Source organism: Egretta garzetta, unplaced genomic scaffold (genome assembly GCF_000687185.1).
Source record: "Egretta garzetta isolate BGI_Z169 unplaced genomic scaffold, ASM68718v1 scaffold377, whole genome shotgun sequence".
Classification (NCBI taxonomy): Eukaryota; Metazoa; Chordata; class Aves; order Pelecaniformes; family Ardeidae; genus Egretta; species Egretta garzetta.
The window spans coordinates 4,276-20,067 of NW_009260339.1; the positions used below are offsets into that span (position 1 = coordinate 4,276).

The 15,792-nt window shown below is 44.7% G+C and overlaps 1 protein-coding gene across 1 annotated transcript; it reads right to left on the bottom strand.

Annotated features, from left to right (window-relative positions):
- Positions 1-1,707: 1,707 nt before the first annotated feature.
- On the bottom strand, positions 1,708-12,061 carry DLEU7 (deleted in lymphocytic leukemia 7). The gene is made up of 2 exons (XM_009642625.2): positions 11,618-12,061; positions 1,708-1,914 (listed from the first exon to the last, which is right to left on the bottom strand). The coding sequence occupies exons 1-2, from the start codon at positions 12,059-12,061 to the stop codon at positions 1,708-1,710; spliced, it is 651 nt and encodes a 216-aa protein (XP_009640920.2).
- Between the last annotated feature and the right edge of the window lie 3,731 nt (positions 12,062-15,792).

Genomic DNA, 15,792 nt, shown 5'->3' on the forward strand with positions numbered 1-15,792 from the left:
CTGCAGCTGCCTTCACCCAGGTTTCCTCCCCCAGCCTCTCTGCTGCTCATGTGTCTCTCCTCCAAGGGGATAACATTAGAAAAATAGCCAAAAAGACTCATTTCACAGGCCTTCTTCAGGCTTCTGTCCCTTCGCTTTGGAGGGTGGTGCCAACGACAGTAGCTACCCGCTCACTAATACCTGTGGAGGGATGCATATAACACCTTTGTGTGCATCCCCTCTGTTTGTTCGGTGCCTGCCACTATGCTCAGCATTGCCCGGGAGATCACAACATTTCGGCAAACGCCACCATGTTCTGCTCCCAGTGGAGCCCTTTTCCCTCTTTCCTTGAGGGAGGGAGCCATGCTTAAAAGAAAAAAAAAACAAAAAGGAGGTATCTGGTGCTGGCCTGACCTTCATGGTTTTTTCTTCCCATTTCTAAATTAATTCCAAGCTGAGACATCCCATGCAAAATTTCAACTCAGGGCAGTTGTCTGCATTCACACTAAGAACCGGTGAATAAGTGTTTTGAGGTAGCCTCAATTATAGCTGTGAGAATGACACCAGTGTAACATTTAAAGTGTGAACATAAAATATGGCAAATCAATCAGAGTGTGGAGCCACACTCGGAAAGTATTCAGATGATGATGTTCACAATCACACGTTAAGAAAAAAAAAAAAAAAATCACATGTGGAAATTCACTCCTCCAGCCAATGGAAAGAGATACTTTTCTATCTCATAGTCTACAAAATTCCCTCACCTACTACCCAAATCACAGTTAAAAGGAGCTTAATTTATCCCTTTGGAAAAAAAAAAAAGTTTACAAGCCGTTATTCCTGCTCAGCAATCACACAGACATTAAATCTTGTTGTAAAAAGAGGCGGGGGTGTGGGGGGGAAATGCCTCTTCTCAGCATTCCAGCTGCGGCTGTTTGACAGAAGTAAGTGACTTCATAAACCTAAACCACTGGCAGTAGGAGAGCGGAGCTTTATTCTCTGTGCTGCACAGACACAGGGGCTGAGAAAGTCCTGCAAAGCAATCTTCACAAACGTTTCACCTCAGTTTATAAATACCTTTGCCTCACCGTGTTAATGCCTTTTTTGCTTTGCTTTCCATTCACCTCCTCTGGATCATCTACCAAGACCTTTTATTGCTTTAAAGTGGTTGATCCCACTGGTCCCACATATTTTTCATCTTTTTTTTTTTTTTGTTTCTCAACGGAAGATACTGCACCTTCGCCTTTCCATTGGTTTGTTGGCTTCTTATGGTAAAATGCAGTAAAGATTTAGCAGGCTGTCTTTATTTGCAGCGTAATCAGGCTGTGCACCTTCTCAGGAAAGAGTCCATATTTAAGCACTACATTTTCTCTGTCTCTCTCAAGCGTCCACTCCATAAAGAATGACTTGAAACCCCAGTCTCCTGAGCTGTGATGAAAATAGAGGGAGTTCTGATGGTTGTCTTCTCAGCCTCCATCTTTCTGTATTCATTTGGAGACCTTATTATTTAAGAATGAATTATTGTTCCTCCAGAGCAACTTCTGGAGATGTTCCCAGCTCCCATTAACATGACCTCGGTATGAGTTTGATATGAGAAGGCTATTCAGTACTTTGCAGGAACACCTGCTAAAGTAAAACCTCCAAGATTCACCTTTCAAGCTATCTGTTATTTTTATAGGACCATTACAGCTCATGGGTCTTGCTCATTCCTTGGCCAAGCGGCCTGCTGTTTCACATTGCCAGGAGATTTTGCAGGATTTGTCTCAGAGCAGATCGAACTGGGATATAAGAATCTGAGGGAAAAACTGCCAATGAACAAATGAGTTTCTCAATGATGGTCTTCAAACACTGGTGGGCTTCATGTAGGTCCCTCTCAAATTGTTGTCCCTCTCTTTGTAAAGCCATACGACTGCAGATGTTTCTAAACTCAATGCTATCCTAAAGGCAAAAGCAAAAAGAAGTGAGTGAAAAATAATGCTCCCCAAGTTTTCTAGGCATGATTTTCTAAGCAAAAACTTCCTAATCATGAGTGTTCATCTCTTATTTAGTGTGAAACATCTTCAGTTTTGAGACACATGTAGTGTAACCTTTAAATACTGCTGCAAGCTGTCATGGCAGGAAGCCTTGAGTAGCAGTTCACCTACTCACGTTTAAGGGGCACTTTCTTCCCCAGGCATCAGCAATTAATTTTTTTTTTTAAAAAAGACAAACCTTTTGTAGCTGTCCTCAAGCGATTCAACTCGCCCTACCCTGAGACAAGGGTAGGACCTTGTTATATCCAGGCATCTCTGGAGAGCTGTCAGTGGCTCCCAAGGGGACTTTGTGACAGCAGTCCTCGCTGAAGCATCACATCCATGCAGAGTCCCTCATCTGTGGCATGACTGGGATCATCAGTGAAGACAGGTGACCTCAATAGCTCTGCTGGTTGCATGCCGTAACAAATGACGAAGAATTCCCAGTCTTTCAGATGTTGCATGGCCTGCAGCATGAGAAGTGCTGTTCTAACACCTGCCTGTGCTAGGGAAATGTTCTGCATGGGGCAAATGCATTCCTTAATCCAGTCAAACCAACACATGTTGCAGCTCATGGAAACCCCTGCCTGCTGTGTTTAGAAAAAAAGCTAAGTGGAGACAGTTTTCCCCTAAGGACCTATAGCACCACTGGCTGTAGGACCTTGCCTATGTCAGGGGCAACCTTCTGCCTGCCGTTAAGCTGGGCCAGCATAGGTTTGTGAGCACTGCAAGGGGGTGCACCTCTACTATGCACACTTACACAACTACTGAAAAAAACCATTCCCCTCTACCCCCATCTGTCCCCAAAGGAGGGGTAGGAGCAGATGACAGAAGCAGAGCTTTAACTTGCAATGGCTTCCCAGCCTGGTTTGCTCTAGGAAAGTGCTGTGTCAGCACAAGGGGAGGAGCATCTCAGTGCTGGGAATGAGCATTTGGAGGTGTAGGGGATAAGACGTCTTCTTCTGGCAGCAGGATCAGCCTGTCATCCTAAAATTTATGTGCAAATGTGGTCTCAGTCACAGCCGATGCTTTTGCTAGGTCTCACGCACAATGAATGCCCCAGAGCAAGCTAGGGGTTGGGGGAACCTTCTCCCGGAGCATGTGGTGCACACCAGATTTTGGCACCTCTCACCTCCTTCACTGGATGTATTTACTCTTCAGTAGCAGCCTGTGCTTTTAGCTGAGAGGAAATTGAGTTTTAATGTTATTCTTAAAGGCATGAAGGTTCAGACTTATTGCGGGTTTTACCTTTGTTGTGAAAAACAACAAAGAAACCGGTTTTAAAAACTCCATTTCACCTAGACAATCCCAGCTTCATAATGGTAACAGCAAAAAGGAGTTGCAGTTGAAGGATTAAAATGCGGGTTAACATCAAAACCAGCGCTGAATGGCTGCCCCAGCTAGCAAATAGAAGGCATCTGTTGTGGAAATATCAAAACTAGCCATCCAACACCATTCTTGGGCCCTTAGGCATTGTACGATAGCAGTTGTGGGTCTGCTGTGGGCAAGGTGAACTCATTGCTCTGGTACACCCCTGTGCCGAAAAGCCAGGGAGTCCTGAGTCAGGAGGTTAGCTGAAAAGCAGCCTTTTTCACATATATTTCCAAAGTTTCTTTTTTCAGAACGATTTTGATGTTTCCTTTGAAGGTCACCTTTCAAATCTGTTCTGTAAAGTTGCCTTAGGTATAAAATCCTTACTCAAATATATTAAAAGGTCAAATAAATTGCACTAAGTAAACATGCTAGCTTTGCTAGCTTTTGCAGGTGTCTAGCACATGGGAGCTTTAGGATACATGACAGAGAATAAAAGCTTGACTTATCTCTCTCCTTTCAGTAAAAGTGGGCAGTAACTAACTGAAGGAAAAGTTTCAGACTAAAATTCTTTCCATTTTAACTTCAGGAAATAGGGCCCTTGTGAGCTGAACTGATAGAGAGCAACAGCAACAGCAACATTTAAGAGAAGGTAACAGGAATATTTGCAGTGATTTAATTTTAAGTATTTTCAATTGCAGGACAGGAGCAGATCCTCCCTGCAGCTTTCTTTGTCAAGATCCATATGTTTAGACAGATGAGTTAATAAAGAACCTCCCCCAGAACAAAAACAGCATGGCCTACTAGTTTTCAAGGCTCTCTAATTTATGGCTTAAAATTTTCCACTGCTCTGGGTCTGTTTCATGCAGTTGTCACTCAGTGGTAGGCTGAAGTTTCAGGATGTTTCTGATGGCCCAGCTTTTATTTTTGAACCTTAACATAAAATTGAAACTATCCACCAAGTTGCTTTGCGTCTATGAAGAGGCCACTTTTATAAAGGCTTCCTTAGAAGACATGAACTGCTTTCTTCCATCTTTTATTTTACTCAGAGATGCCAACCTGGACCCATCAAACAGATTCCGACAGCTGCCTCTTACAGACAGCTGCCTTCTTCTTCAGCATGCTCAAAATTTAGATCCCAGCCTGCTGCCAACCCTCAACATTTTTTCTTAATCTCCATGCGCCCTAGTAGAAAAAATTTCCATTCTAGGCAGAGTGGCGGTGGTGGTGCCCTGGTCCAGGTGCTGGATGCTCTCCATGATTGGCAGGCCAAAATCTGGGAATTGGGGCTGGAGTGCCAGAGCTCCTAATGTCCATTCCTGGTAACTCAGCGCCTCCACCCCCCCTGACCTATTTTATATTTTTCCAGTATAAATACGCAGGATAGCTCAACTTCTGGAGGAATAAAATGGTTGTGGTCAGCGGGGAGCAGTAGGAATGGTTTATCTGACCCATCTTAGATGGCTGTTATAGGATGAACTGAATCTGGAGTGCCTCTTTCTCTCCAATGACCCTAAAGGGAGCACAGCTTGAGCAGCTCAGTCTTTGGGAAACCTCCGCGAGGCAGACAAGCCCCACCTCAGGTCTATCCATCTCTCACCAAGCCCCACCTCAAGTCTATCCATCTCTCTCACCTGCTGTTTTCTAAAACACTTGCGTTTGGAAGACACCTCCTAAGACATATGCCAATGAGAATGGTGGAGCTGTTAATTCCTTGTAAAGTTACTATTCCTGTGAAAAAAAGAATCCCCCGAGCCCCTAGTGAGGTTCATTCTGTGGTTTGCTGCTGCAAAGCCTCTTTCTAACACAGCAGGTGCAGATGCATGCGGGGTGCAGCACTATCATATTAATAAAATGGAACCACCTAAGCATATTTCCTCCGAGCTTCCAGAAAGATCTTGGAGGCAATTCCTCACTTGAAGAACTTCAAATTGTCCATTTGTCAGTATTTAAAAAAATATCCACACAAACGAGTATTGATGCCTACAGCTTGCAAATAACTTTATGAAGGGTGAGGCAATTTTTTCCAGGATCACTCTTCATATTAATTACTTTAAAAAATGAACATTCAAAGCTATTAGGTCCAGGAACAACTTCATAATATCAGTGGCTGCAAAATGAAAAACGTGCACGCTGGCACATTTGTTCAATGGACAAGGGGTAATGGTTTTAAACTAAATCGGGGTAGGTTTAGGCTAGATATAAGGAAAAAATTCTTTACAATGAGGGTGGTAAACCACTGGAACAGGTTGCCCAGAGAGGTAGTGGAGGCCCCATCCCTGGAAACATTCAAGGCCAGGTTGGATGGGGCTCTGAGCAACCTGATCTAGTTGGCGGTGTCCCTGCTGACTGCAGGGGGGTTGGACTCGATGACCTCTAGTGGTCCCTTCCAACCCAAAACATTCTATGATTCTATGATTCTATGATTCTGTGGTTTGCTGCTGCAAAGCCTCTTTCTAACACAGCAGGTGCAGATGCATGCGGGGTGCAGCACTATCATATTAATAAAATGGAACCACCTAAGCATATTTCCTCCGAGCTTCCAGAAAGATCTTGGAGGCAATTCCTCACTTGAAGAACTTCAAATTGTCCATTTGTCAGTATTTAAAAAAATATCCACACAAACGAGTATTGATGCCTACAGCTTGCAAATAACTTTATGAAGGGTGAGGCAATTTTTTCCAGGATCACTCTTCATATTAATTACTTTAAAAAATGAACATTCAAAGCTATTAGGTCCAGGAACAACTTCATAATATCAGTGGCTGCAAAATGAAAAACGTGCACGCTGGCACATTTGTTCAATCTGTGGTGGCAAGCAGGGACTCTGCTGCTGTTTTATGCGAATTCTAATGAAAGCAATTTATCTCGTTTCCGTCACCCCTAAGCCATTATTTATGAATCAGTCTTCAGATCTCTCGCATAAGGAAGAAAGAGTCACTTTGGTACTGAGAACCAATCTCTGATTTGTGTCAGGAAATCAGCAACCAGAAAACAAGCTTATTAACTACCATTAGAAATGTCATCTAGCAACAGACACCCGTTCCATATTCCTCCCCCAAAATGTGCAAATCCCCTGGGTGAAGAGCCCTGGGTTTATGCTGGGCTGAGCAGCTGGCAGAGATGCCTGGCTGCACCAACCCTCGCTGCTCTTCTCCTGAGGAGCAGGACATCTCCAGGTCTTCGGTTCACCTGTGACCGGGGTCAACGATGACTGATACTGTGCTGTTTTCTGGCCTGCAATGAACTTGCGATTTCTGTTTTGTTCCCCAAGGATGGGTCTCAATATAGCAGGAAAACAAAGGCTGTGACTGGCATCACTGTGGGTAGGCTTAGCAGGGACAATGCACTGTTCCCCCTGCCTGCCTGCCTGCAGGAAGCCTAGCAGGGCTGCCTTCATGGCATCACTTGAGTCCCAGTGATGACTCACTCTTGATACAAATTAAATGCCACCAGGCTGATTTAGAATAGAATCATAGAATCTTAGAATCGTTTAGGTTGGAAAAGACCTTTAAGATTATCAAGTCCAGCAATCTAGCAGTGCCATTCCACCACTAAACCGTGTCCCTAAGTGCAACATCTAATGTCTTTTAAATCCAGGGATGGTGACTCAACCACTTCCCTAGGCAGCCCATTTCAATGCTTGACAACCCTTTCAGTGAAGAAATATTTCCTAATATCCAATCTAAACCTCCTGTGGCGCAACTTGAGGCCATTTCCTCTTGTCCTATTGCTTGTTACTTGGGAGAAGAGACCAACACCCACCTCACTACAACCGCTTTTCAGGCAGTTGTAGAGACCTTATGTCAACCTCCTCTTCTCCAGGCTAAACAACCCCAGTTGCCTCAGCCACTCCTCAGCAGACTTGTGCTCCAGACCCTTCACCAGCTTCGCTGCCCCTCTCTGAACACACTCCAGTGCCTCAGTGTCTTTCTTGTAGTGAGGGGCCCAAAACTGAAAACAGTATTCAACGTGCGGCCTCACCGGGGGCACGATCACTTCCGTACTCCTGCTGGCCACTGATACAAGCCAGGATGCTGTTGGCCTTCTTGGCCACCTAGGCACACTGCTGGCTCATTTAGTCGGCTATCGACCAACACCTGCAGGTCCTTTTCTACTGGGCAGCTTTCCAGCCACTCATCCCCAAGCCTGTAGCATTGCATGGGGTTGTTGTGACCCAGGTGCAGGACCCGGGACTTGGCCTTGTTGAGCCTCATGCAATTGGCTTCAGCTCATCAATCCAGCCTGTCCAGGTCCCTCTGTAGAGCCTTTCTACCCTCAAGCAGATCAACACTCTCACCCAACTTGGTGTTATCTGCAAACTTACTGAGGGTGCACTTGATCCCCTTGTCCAGATCATTGATAAAGACATTAAACAGAACTGGCCCCAACACTGAATCCTGGGAAACACCGCTTGTGACTGGTCAGCAACTGGGTTTAACTCCTTTCACCACAACTCTTTGGCCCTGGCCATCCAGATAGTTTTTTACCCAGCAAACAGTACACCCGTCCAAGTCATGAGCAGCCAGTTTCTCCATGAGAATGCTGTGCCAAAGGCTTTACTAGAGTCTAGGTAGACAACACCTACAGCCTTTCCCTCATCCACTAAGCGGGTCACCTTCTCATAGAAGGAGATCAGGTTAATCAAGCAGGACCTGCCTTTCATAATCTCATGCCAACTGGGCCTGATCACCTGGTTGTCCTGTACATGCCGAGTGATGGCACTCAAGATGATCTGCTCCATAACCCTCCCCAGCACTGAGGTCAGACTATTAAAGACCTCGGCAAAGAAGGCATTAGGTACCTCTCAACCTTTTTGTCATCCTTTGTCACTATGTTTCCCCCTGCATCCTGTAAAGGATGGAGATTCTTCTTAGCCCTCCTTATGTTGCTAATGTATTTACAGAAATATTTCTGATTGTCTTTAATGGCAGCAGCCAGGTTAAGTTCTAGTTGGGTTTTGGCCCTTCTAATTTTCTCCCTGCATAACCTCATGACATCCTTGTGGTCCTTCTGAGTTGCCTGCCCCTTCTTCCAAAGGTCATAAACTCTCTTTTTTATCCTGAGTTCCAGCCAAAGCGCTCTGTTCACAGCAACTGCACTGTTTCACCCTGACAGGAGATCCAGGGCAAGGGGACTACACGTGGATGTTCACGTCTGCTGATGCTGCCCCTTTTGGCTAGAAGCGCCGAGCCTGCCACCCCGACCTTCTTCCTCAGCACCAGGCAGAGCAGCGGCACCGTAGCACAGGGGCAGGAGAAACTTGCACAGTCAGAAGTTTTTTTATTATCCCACCCTGCCAATCTGGCACCTTTTAAGGACACTATTTTCTTTTCCCCCTTAAAGAAAATACCATGACTGTTTTGCAAATGGGATGGCTATTTTAACTTCTTAGCGTGATTTATATTCCATTCCCTGCTGGCTGCCGTTGAGATTGGCCCAGTCCAATCTGCTACACATTTCTGATTTAGTACCGTCCTCCTGACCCCTCGGTAACTTCAGCGCAGGAGACAGGATGTTATCAGAAAGCTGGGGTAATGCATAGCTGCACCTGAGCACAGCCAGGGCAAGCCGCACGCTGCTATTTCGGGAAGCTTTTATACCTCATATTTTTCCTTTTCAAATGCATTCACATTGCTGCTTAAAATACAGAATCTCTATTAAAAAAAAAAATAAAAAAAATAGGCCGTTCTGTTCACTTTGGCAGTGTGTAATTACGGGAGAGAGAAAACGCGGACATTATTACAGGGCGTCTTTGTGGAGGCAGAAGGCGCGAGGAGTTTGCTTGTGGGTGCGATGCCAGTAAACAGCGGGTCAGGCAGCGGGGTGATGTGGTCCCCTGGGTCCCAGGACAGGGGAAAGAAGTCCCTCACCCTTCCCCATCTTCACACAGACCCTTTGGCTAAGCAGTCTCTTCGTGGTCGTACTGCAGGCAAAATCAGTAACAACGCATTTGCTGTCGCTAGCAAAGGGTTTGCTCCAAATTCTTGGGAGGGTGTCGCTTTTCATCAGAAATTAACACCCACCTTTTAATTGCTGAGGACTAGCACTGTCTAACGGGCACTGGGGCGCAGCAGAAAGCATTGTTGCCAGTACCTGCAGGAGATGGGCTGTTTCAGTGTTGTCCTTCCCATTCCTTGAATCAATTTTTGCTTCAAGCCTGTGTCTATGTGTTTTGGGACCATTTTACAGAGTGATTTTTTGAACCAGTTCAGCTGATAAACCAATACTGATACCATAAACCAATAAAAGGAAAACACAGAACAACCCCAAAACAAATGGAAGACAGGGAAGTCAGGATTGTCAAGAAGGAACTGAAAGAGACATCACCATGGCAGTAAATGAGAAGTATCAAATACTGACTACTGGCATGAGTCAGTGTCTCTGAGACATAAACCCAGAGCTTTCCTTCAAAAACAGTAAGTGGAAGGACATGATACCAAGGGCTGACATTCTGAAGGGACTTTGGCCAACTCCTTGGCTTAGAGCTTACTTTCAAGGGCTTATTCATCTGAATTTATGAACAGGTTATAATATAAATGGATCCCTTGGAATCCAATTTACTTAAAAATCAAATCTGCAGCAGTGAAACTACTCACAATTAAAGGGGTCGGTTATCCGTGATGCAGGGTCTGAGGAATCCTAATGCAGAATTTATGTAACCTCATTTTAGAAGGGAAGGGTGGAAAGTCCCAGAGCTCAACAGGTCATGATAATGGGTTTTCAGTGAAAAAATGACCTAACTTAGCTTCAAGTAGAATAGAAAAATCAGAATCCAAAGTAAACTGTATTCCCAGTGGTATCCAAACACATGCTTTCATACAAGTAGATATTAAAGCAGTTCTGGGAAAGATGAGGAATAAAATAAAACCTTCTTTGAGGTGGCTGTATTTCATCAAGATAGCATTTGTTTGTACAAAAAAAAAATGTCATTAGCCTTGTTTATTTTAAATTACGAGCAATGTAGAAGTCTCACTGGAAAATTGGTATTGCAGAAGTCCAACCTGTCACTGTACTCTCATTTTTGAAGAATAAGGTCTAACAATTTCATCTGATTTTTAACACACTTTTTTTACATCATGCATAGCTTCCAACATCACCCCTTCCATCTCTAGGTGTATTTATTCCTAGTGGACTCTTAGATGGATATTCCTGGAAAACGTTTGGACCCAAGTGTTCAAAGGTTGCTTCTGATTCTTGGTGACTGAGTTTATGAGTGAGTGGTATCTTGACTTGAGATAACTTGATTTTTAACAAATTGTGAACAATCACAAAGCCAGCTGGACTCAGTATATTGATCGAGCATGTGTGAAGACAGTATCTTGCAATATCTCAAATTCATCACCAAAATACTGAGAAACCAGAAATTTTTTTTTCACAAATATCTACCCACCAGATGAGACCTTAAGTGGTTACATCTTTGCTGCTTCAGTATCCCCCAGCTTCGACACTGTGCTGGTCTGTGCTGGGAAGGTTGGCATAAAAGTAAAAGAGCAGATTCTAGTTCTAGCTCAGTTGGCCCAGCAATTGGTGTCTACTACTACTGGGGTTTCTGTGGTATGCACCTTTGGTACTAAACATTGGCTAAGAACTCCCATCTTGTTCCACATGGTACACCCAACACCCAAGACTCATCATAAGGTAAAGACCTTTTGGGCAATGCCAAAGTAAACTGACTTGAAACAAGATGTGGGAGACATACTGGACTCCAACAGCTAAACCCATGAATTGCCAGCCCATACCTAGTTTTTTTTCTTAGCCTTCTTCCTGGGGTAATATGCATAACCATTGTATTTATCAGAAAATTGAGGATTTTTTCAGGTGTATGTTCACTGGGTCTCATATGCTGGATATATAGTGTGTCAATATGGAACAGCTGTGGGCTCTGTGGTTCAGTCGTGTTTCACTTGCAGGTTACCGGTCCTCGCTGCATCTTGTGTTGTCTTTTGGCTCTTTTAGAACTGGAGAATAGCTTTCTAGTTTAAGACTTTATGTGCATTCATAGAAATTTAGACATATAAACCTGGCTTCTGAAAAAGCTCTAAATAATCTTTCCAGGCTACTCAGCATGTCAGTAAGCCTTCATTCTGCCAAAAAGTGTTATTATCCCCTGAACCCCTGTGATGCAACTACATTGAATTGTCAGTAGCTTTCTGTTTTGCAGGCTGTAGGCTTAAATTACTTAACTGAAAATTAATGTAAATGAAACTCTTCCAGTCCACATGGCAAGACCCAGCGCATGCAATTATGGGTGCAGTCCACTGCCCTTCTTGCCAAAAGCCCAAGACGAGATAAGTATACTTCTGTCTCTTACTTACTTTTGGGTGGAGAGGAAGAGGATGCTGCTGTAGGAGAGGGAGCAGGAGAGTCTGTTCTACTTGTACAAGCCGGGAAGTCGCCTCCACTAGTCGGGACATCTTGCTGCGCAGAGCCATCTCTCGAAGCGTCTCTCGCCTCGCCAGCCCTGGCCTGGGCCCACCTGGGCTGAGAGGAGATAGTTCTCCACTCTCTTCTCCTTCCTTAGGGCTTTTCCCTGGGGCTTTTCTCTCTTCCTCCAGGTCCTGAGCCCCACCAGGCTCAGACACCTCCGTCTCCTCTCCCAGGCTGTGCCAAGCTGGGCCAGACCTGCTGACGCTGAAGGCTTGGGTGTGGGAAGGCTGCAGGGGGCTGCGGGGAGGATGGGGGGCTGCAGCAGCCCGGAGGGTGCGGAGAGCCCCTGCCTGGTGCCCGACGGACACAAGCAGAGAGGCAAGACCAGCCATCAGCCTTTGCACCTCCTTTCCCGCTCCAGACCCGGGTGCGGCTTTTTAAACACAGTTTGGCCCCTTCCCTCCCTCTTCCCTCTTATCTCTGGCCCCGTGGTGGGTGGCCACCCGCTCCACCCACCCCTCCAGCCCCCCCGGGCTGGCTTTGGCAGGTTGAAACCTACCCGTGGCCAGGAGGGACAGGCAGGTGGGTGCAGGGCTCAGGGTCACTGAGCCTTTTGCACCAGGCAGTGTAAATCCTCTCATGGTCCCTGCTGGGAGCGGGCTTGCCAAGGCTGGCCTGTTCAAGGGGGTGGGATGTGCGTGGAGTCAGCCCTCCAGAGGCTGCATTATAAAGCTCGGTGCTTGGCAGGTTGAAACCTACCCGTGGCCAGGAGGGACAGGCAGGTGGCTGCAGGGCTCAGGGTCACTGAGCCTTTTGCACCAGGCAGTGTAAATCCTCTCATGGTCCCTGCTGGGAGCGGGCTTGCCAAGGCTGGCCTGTTCAAGGGGGTGGGATGTGCGTGGAGTCAGCCCTCCAGAGGCTGCATTATAAAGCTCGGTGCTGGAGGATTTTACAATGTGTTTCGATGGGTAATTTGAAAGGAGAGCAAGGGTTAGGAGTGAAACCTTTCGTTTCAAACCCATCCCAGTTTCGGGCTTGTTCAGTACGGATCTGGTTGATGCTTCTGCATCCCACGTCAGGCGCTTCCCAGTGGCACCCACACCAAGAGGCAGGGACCCCTGGAAACGCCCAGCTGGGTCCAGCTGTCAGGATTTCTACCAAAAAAGCTAGGTCTGCTGCTAAGTCAAAACTTCTCAGCCTACCCTCAGTTTTCTTACTGTTCTTATTATTATTCACAACCCCAAAATGCATCAAATGCATCCAAATCTGTCAAGCTGACAGTACCGTGTTTGGAGCACGGAAAAAATTAAAAAAAAAAAAAAAATCTCAAGTAGGAAAACAGTGGGTTGGAAACGGGAAGGCTGAATGAGCCCCACCTGAAATAACTCCAAAAAAAAGCATTTCTGGCTTTGGCAAGTCAACCAGAAGGATCCTATATGTTTTTGTATATGGTTCCCAGAGGATTTAAAACTGTAAGATTTTATGCTAAACCTATTTCTGTGCTGTGAAACCAGGGACAGCTGTATAAATATTTGCTGTTTTTAATTAAACCTAACATTGCTACTTCCTTCATTTAAGTTAGGTCAAAGGACTGGCAATTTTATGCTTTGATAGATGAAGAAAAACAGTTGTGGGTGTTGTGTTTTAGAAATATGTTATAAAATAAGAAGTCTGAGGGAAAAGGCCTCAGAGGCTATAATAGCTCTACCCTTGTGCTTTCTTCTCAGAGATGTTTTCCTTGTCAAATATTTTGCCTTATCCATATAGCAACTGTTTCTACTGTAATTCAGCTCATAATTTTTCCTTGAAAGACTTTTATCTAAACTTTCCACTTACTCCCTAGTTAAACTGCAGGTAACATTCTCTCGGCTTTGTGTTCTTTATAAATGCAGATAAACCTGCTTTGCTAGGGGGAAATGAGGGATGTGCCTGGTCCCACTCTCTTTGGACCCCCCCTACATCCCCTCAGTCACTCGGCAGAACATCTCACAGCAATTCCCTCTGGAGAAGAGCTGGTCTTTCTCCTGCTGCTCAGAGCAGGGCTTTACTGTCACCAGCCCTTCCAAACTCAGGTGTATCCATCCCATCTCAGGGCTAGAGAGAAACTACCAGGTGTCAGAGTTCCTTGGGCTTTTAGAGGAGGGCAAAGATGACTTAGAATCAAGGAGGAATTTCCCCCAAATTATCTTTTTGTCAAAAATTCTGGATTCATAAACATGTACCATCTGTTGGAGAACATCCATTTTCATCAATTTTTTTGTTTAAAAATCAGGAAAAAATGTTTAGAAAGTCAGAATAATGCATTTAAACACCTAAGCATATATTTTAAGGTTTTTTATTTTAATGCAATTTTTTTCATTCTGCTTTTAAACCAAGGTATCGATAAAAGGCACCAAGGAGGAGTAAGGTAAGTGTTTTGCTTGTGTTGATCCATATTTTGTGATTTGGGTTGCTTTAGGTTTTTATTTACAAAAAATTTCAACATTTCAACTTTTCATCCTCAGCGATAAATTTCACATTTTCTGTGGGGAAAAAAAAAGCGCCATTTCTTCCCCTTTGGTACGTATAACAGAAGGAATGGAGGGATTGTCCCTTCTCCCTAGTTTGTTATTTCTGCTTTAAAGGTCACATGTTTCGCTGTGCTAGAGTGAAATTAGTATTATAGGATTTAAAGATCATCAGTGTGTTCTCAGTAAAATTCTGTGTTACTGTTGTCAATGTTAGCATAACATTACTACTACCAGAAGCTTTATTGTCGCTGCTGTTGTGGTGCTGAGCATTAGTATTAATTTTAAAAGAAAAAAAGCTTTTTTCCGAAAGGTGTAAACCTCATCCATCAGTTGATCGTCATCTGTCAGCAGACGGACCTCTGTTCCTTCCTCTAGGCGACTATCAGACTAGCCCGGCATCAGTGCAGGACCTGTTCCAGGCACTTAAACCAAACTCCAGATCAGGTAAAAGAGCAGAGAAATGGGTACGGGAGTGTGGAGAAGAACACATAGATTTGCGGGTTATCAGCTCGCTCACTTTCTAAATGCTGGAAATATGGTCCTCTTAGGTGGTCTGAAGTTTTGGAGTGAATGAACATTTTATACAACTTTTTTTATACAAGACCATAAAACCCTCCAAACCCTCTAACAGAAACCTTATCAGGAATTTTCTTAGAGAAATATTCTACACGGACAATTGCAAAAAAAAGAAGTGGAAGTCTGTCTTTATTTCCAGCATCTGCCTCCCTATCTGCTTGTTGTTTATCTGTGTAGCATGTGGAGCCCTGAAGATATTGAGCCATTGGTCAAGTAGAGAATAAACCAAGAGGAGATACATCATGACTTAATGTTAAAGAAATCAAATGCTGTGGCATCTGCCTTCATTACCACTAGTACCTCTCACCTCGTAACTAAAACCATGGTAGAATGGGTCTGTTAACTGTTTTTAACAGGGTGCTAGTGTGTATCCATAAATCCAGAGGTTCTCTTCCTGCCACTGCTGCTGTCCCATCTGCTTTGCTGAGTATGTCTGAAGGGGCAGAAATGGATGCAGGAGCTTTTGCCCCCCGCTCCAGGACGCATAAGGAAAAGCCCAGTTTGTCCCTACTGTACTTCTGCTATAATTGAATGTATTGTTAGAGTTAATGAGATTTTCTCAACGAGTTAATCATCCTTTCAGAAAAGTAAGATGAATAGCTACTTATTTTAATCTGGCAGCACTTTGAGCTGCCATAAAAAAAAACCATAAAAAAACACAACATTTTTTCTGTCTCATGTAGCTCAAGGCTAAAAACCCAAAGAGCAAGAAAATTCCTCTTCTCCCTCCCCCCCGCCTTTCCAAAATGAAAGTCAAGGTTTTGTGGGATTCAGCACAATCCGTGGGATTTATGTTGCACCTGTTGAATTCTCACAAGAAATATCAATTAAAATATTGTGACTTTGGAAGGAGCATAGGAAATCTGTGGAGAGGCTCGAGCTCCGTGGGTTTTCTGCACCTGCAGCGGTCTGCTGTCCCAGCTCAGTGCCTCTCGGTGAGGAGGGGCTGCCGGGCTGCTGCCATGCGCCGCTCTGTCTCCATCAATGCAGGGAGAAGTCCATTTCTTCCATCCACATTGTGCTCACTGTTTCTTGTT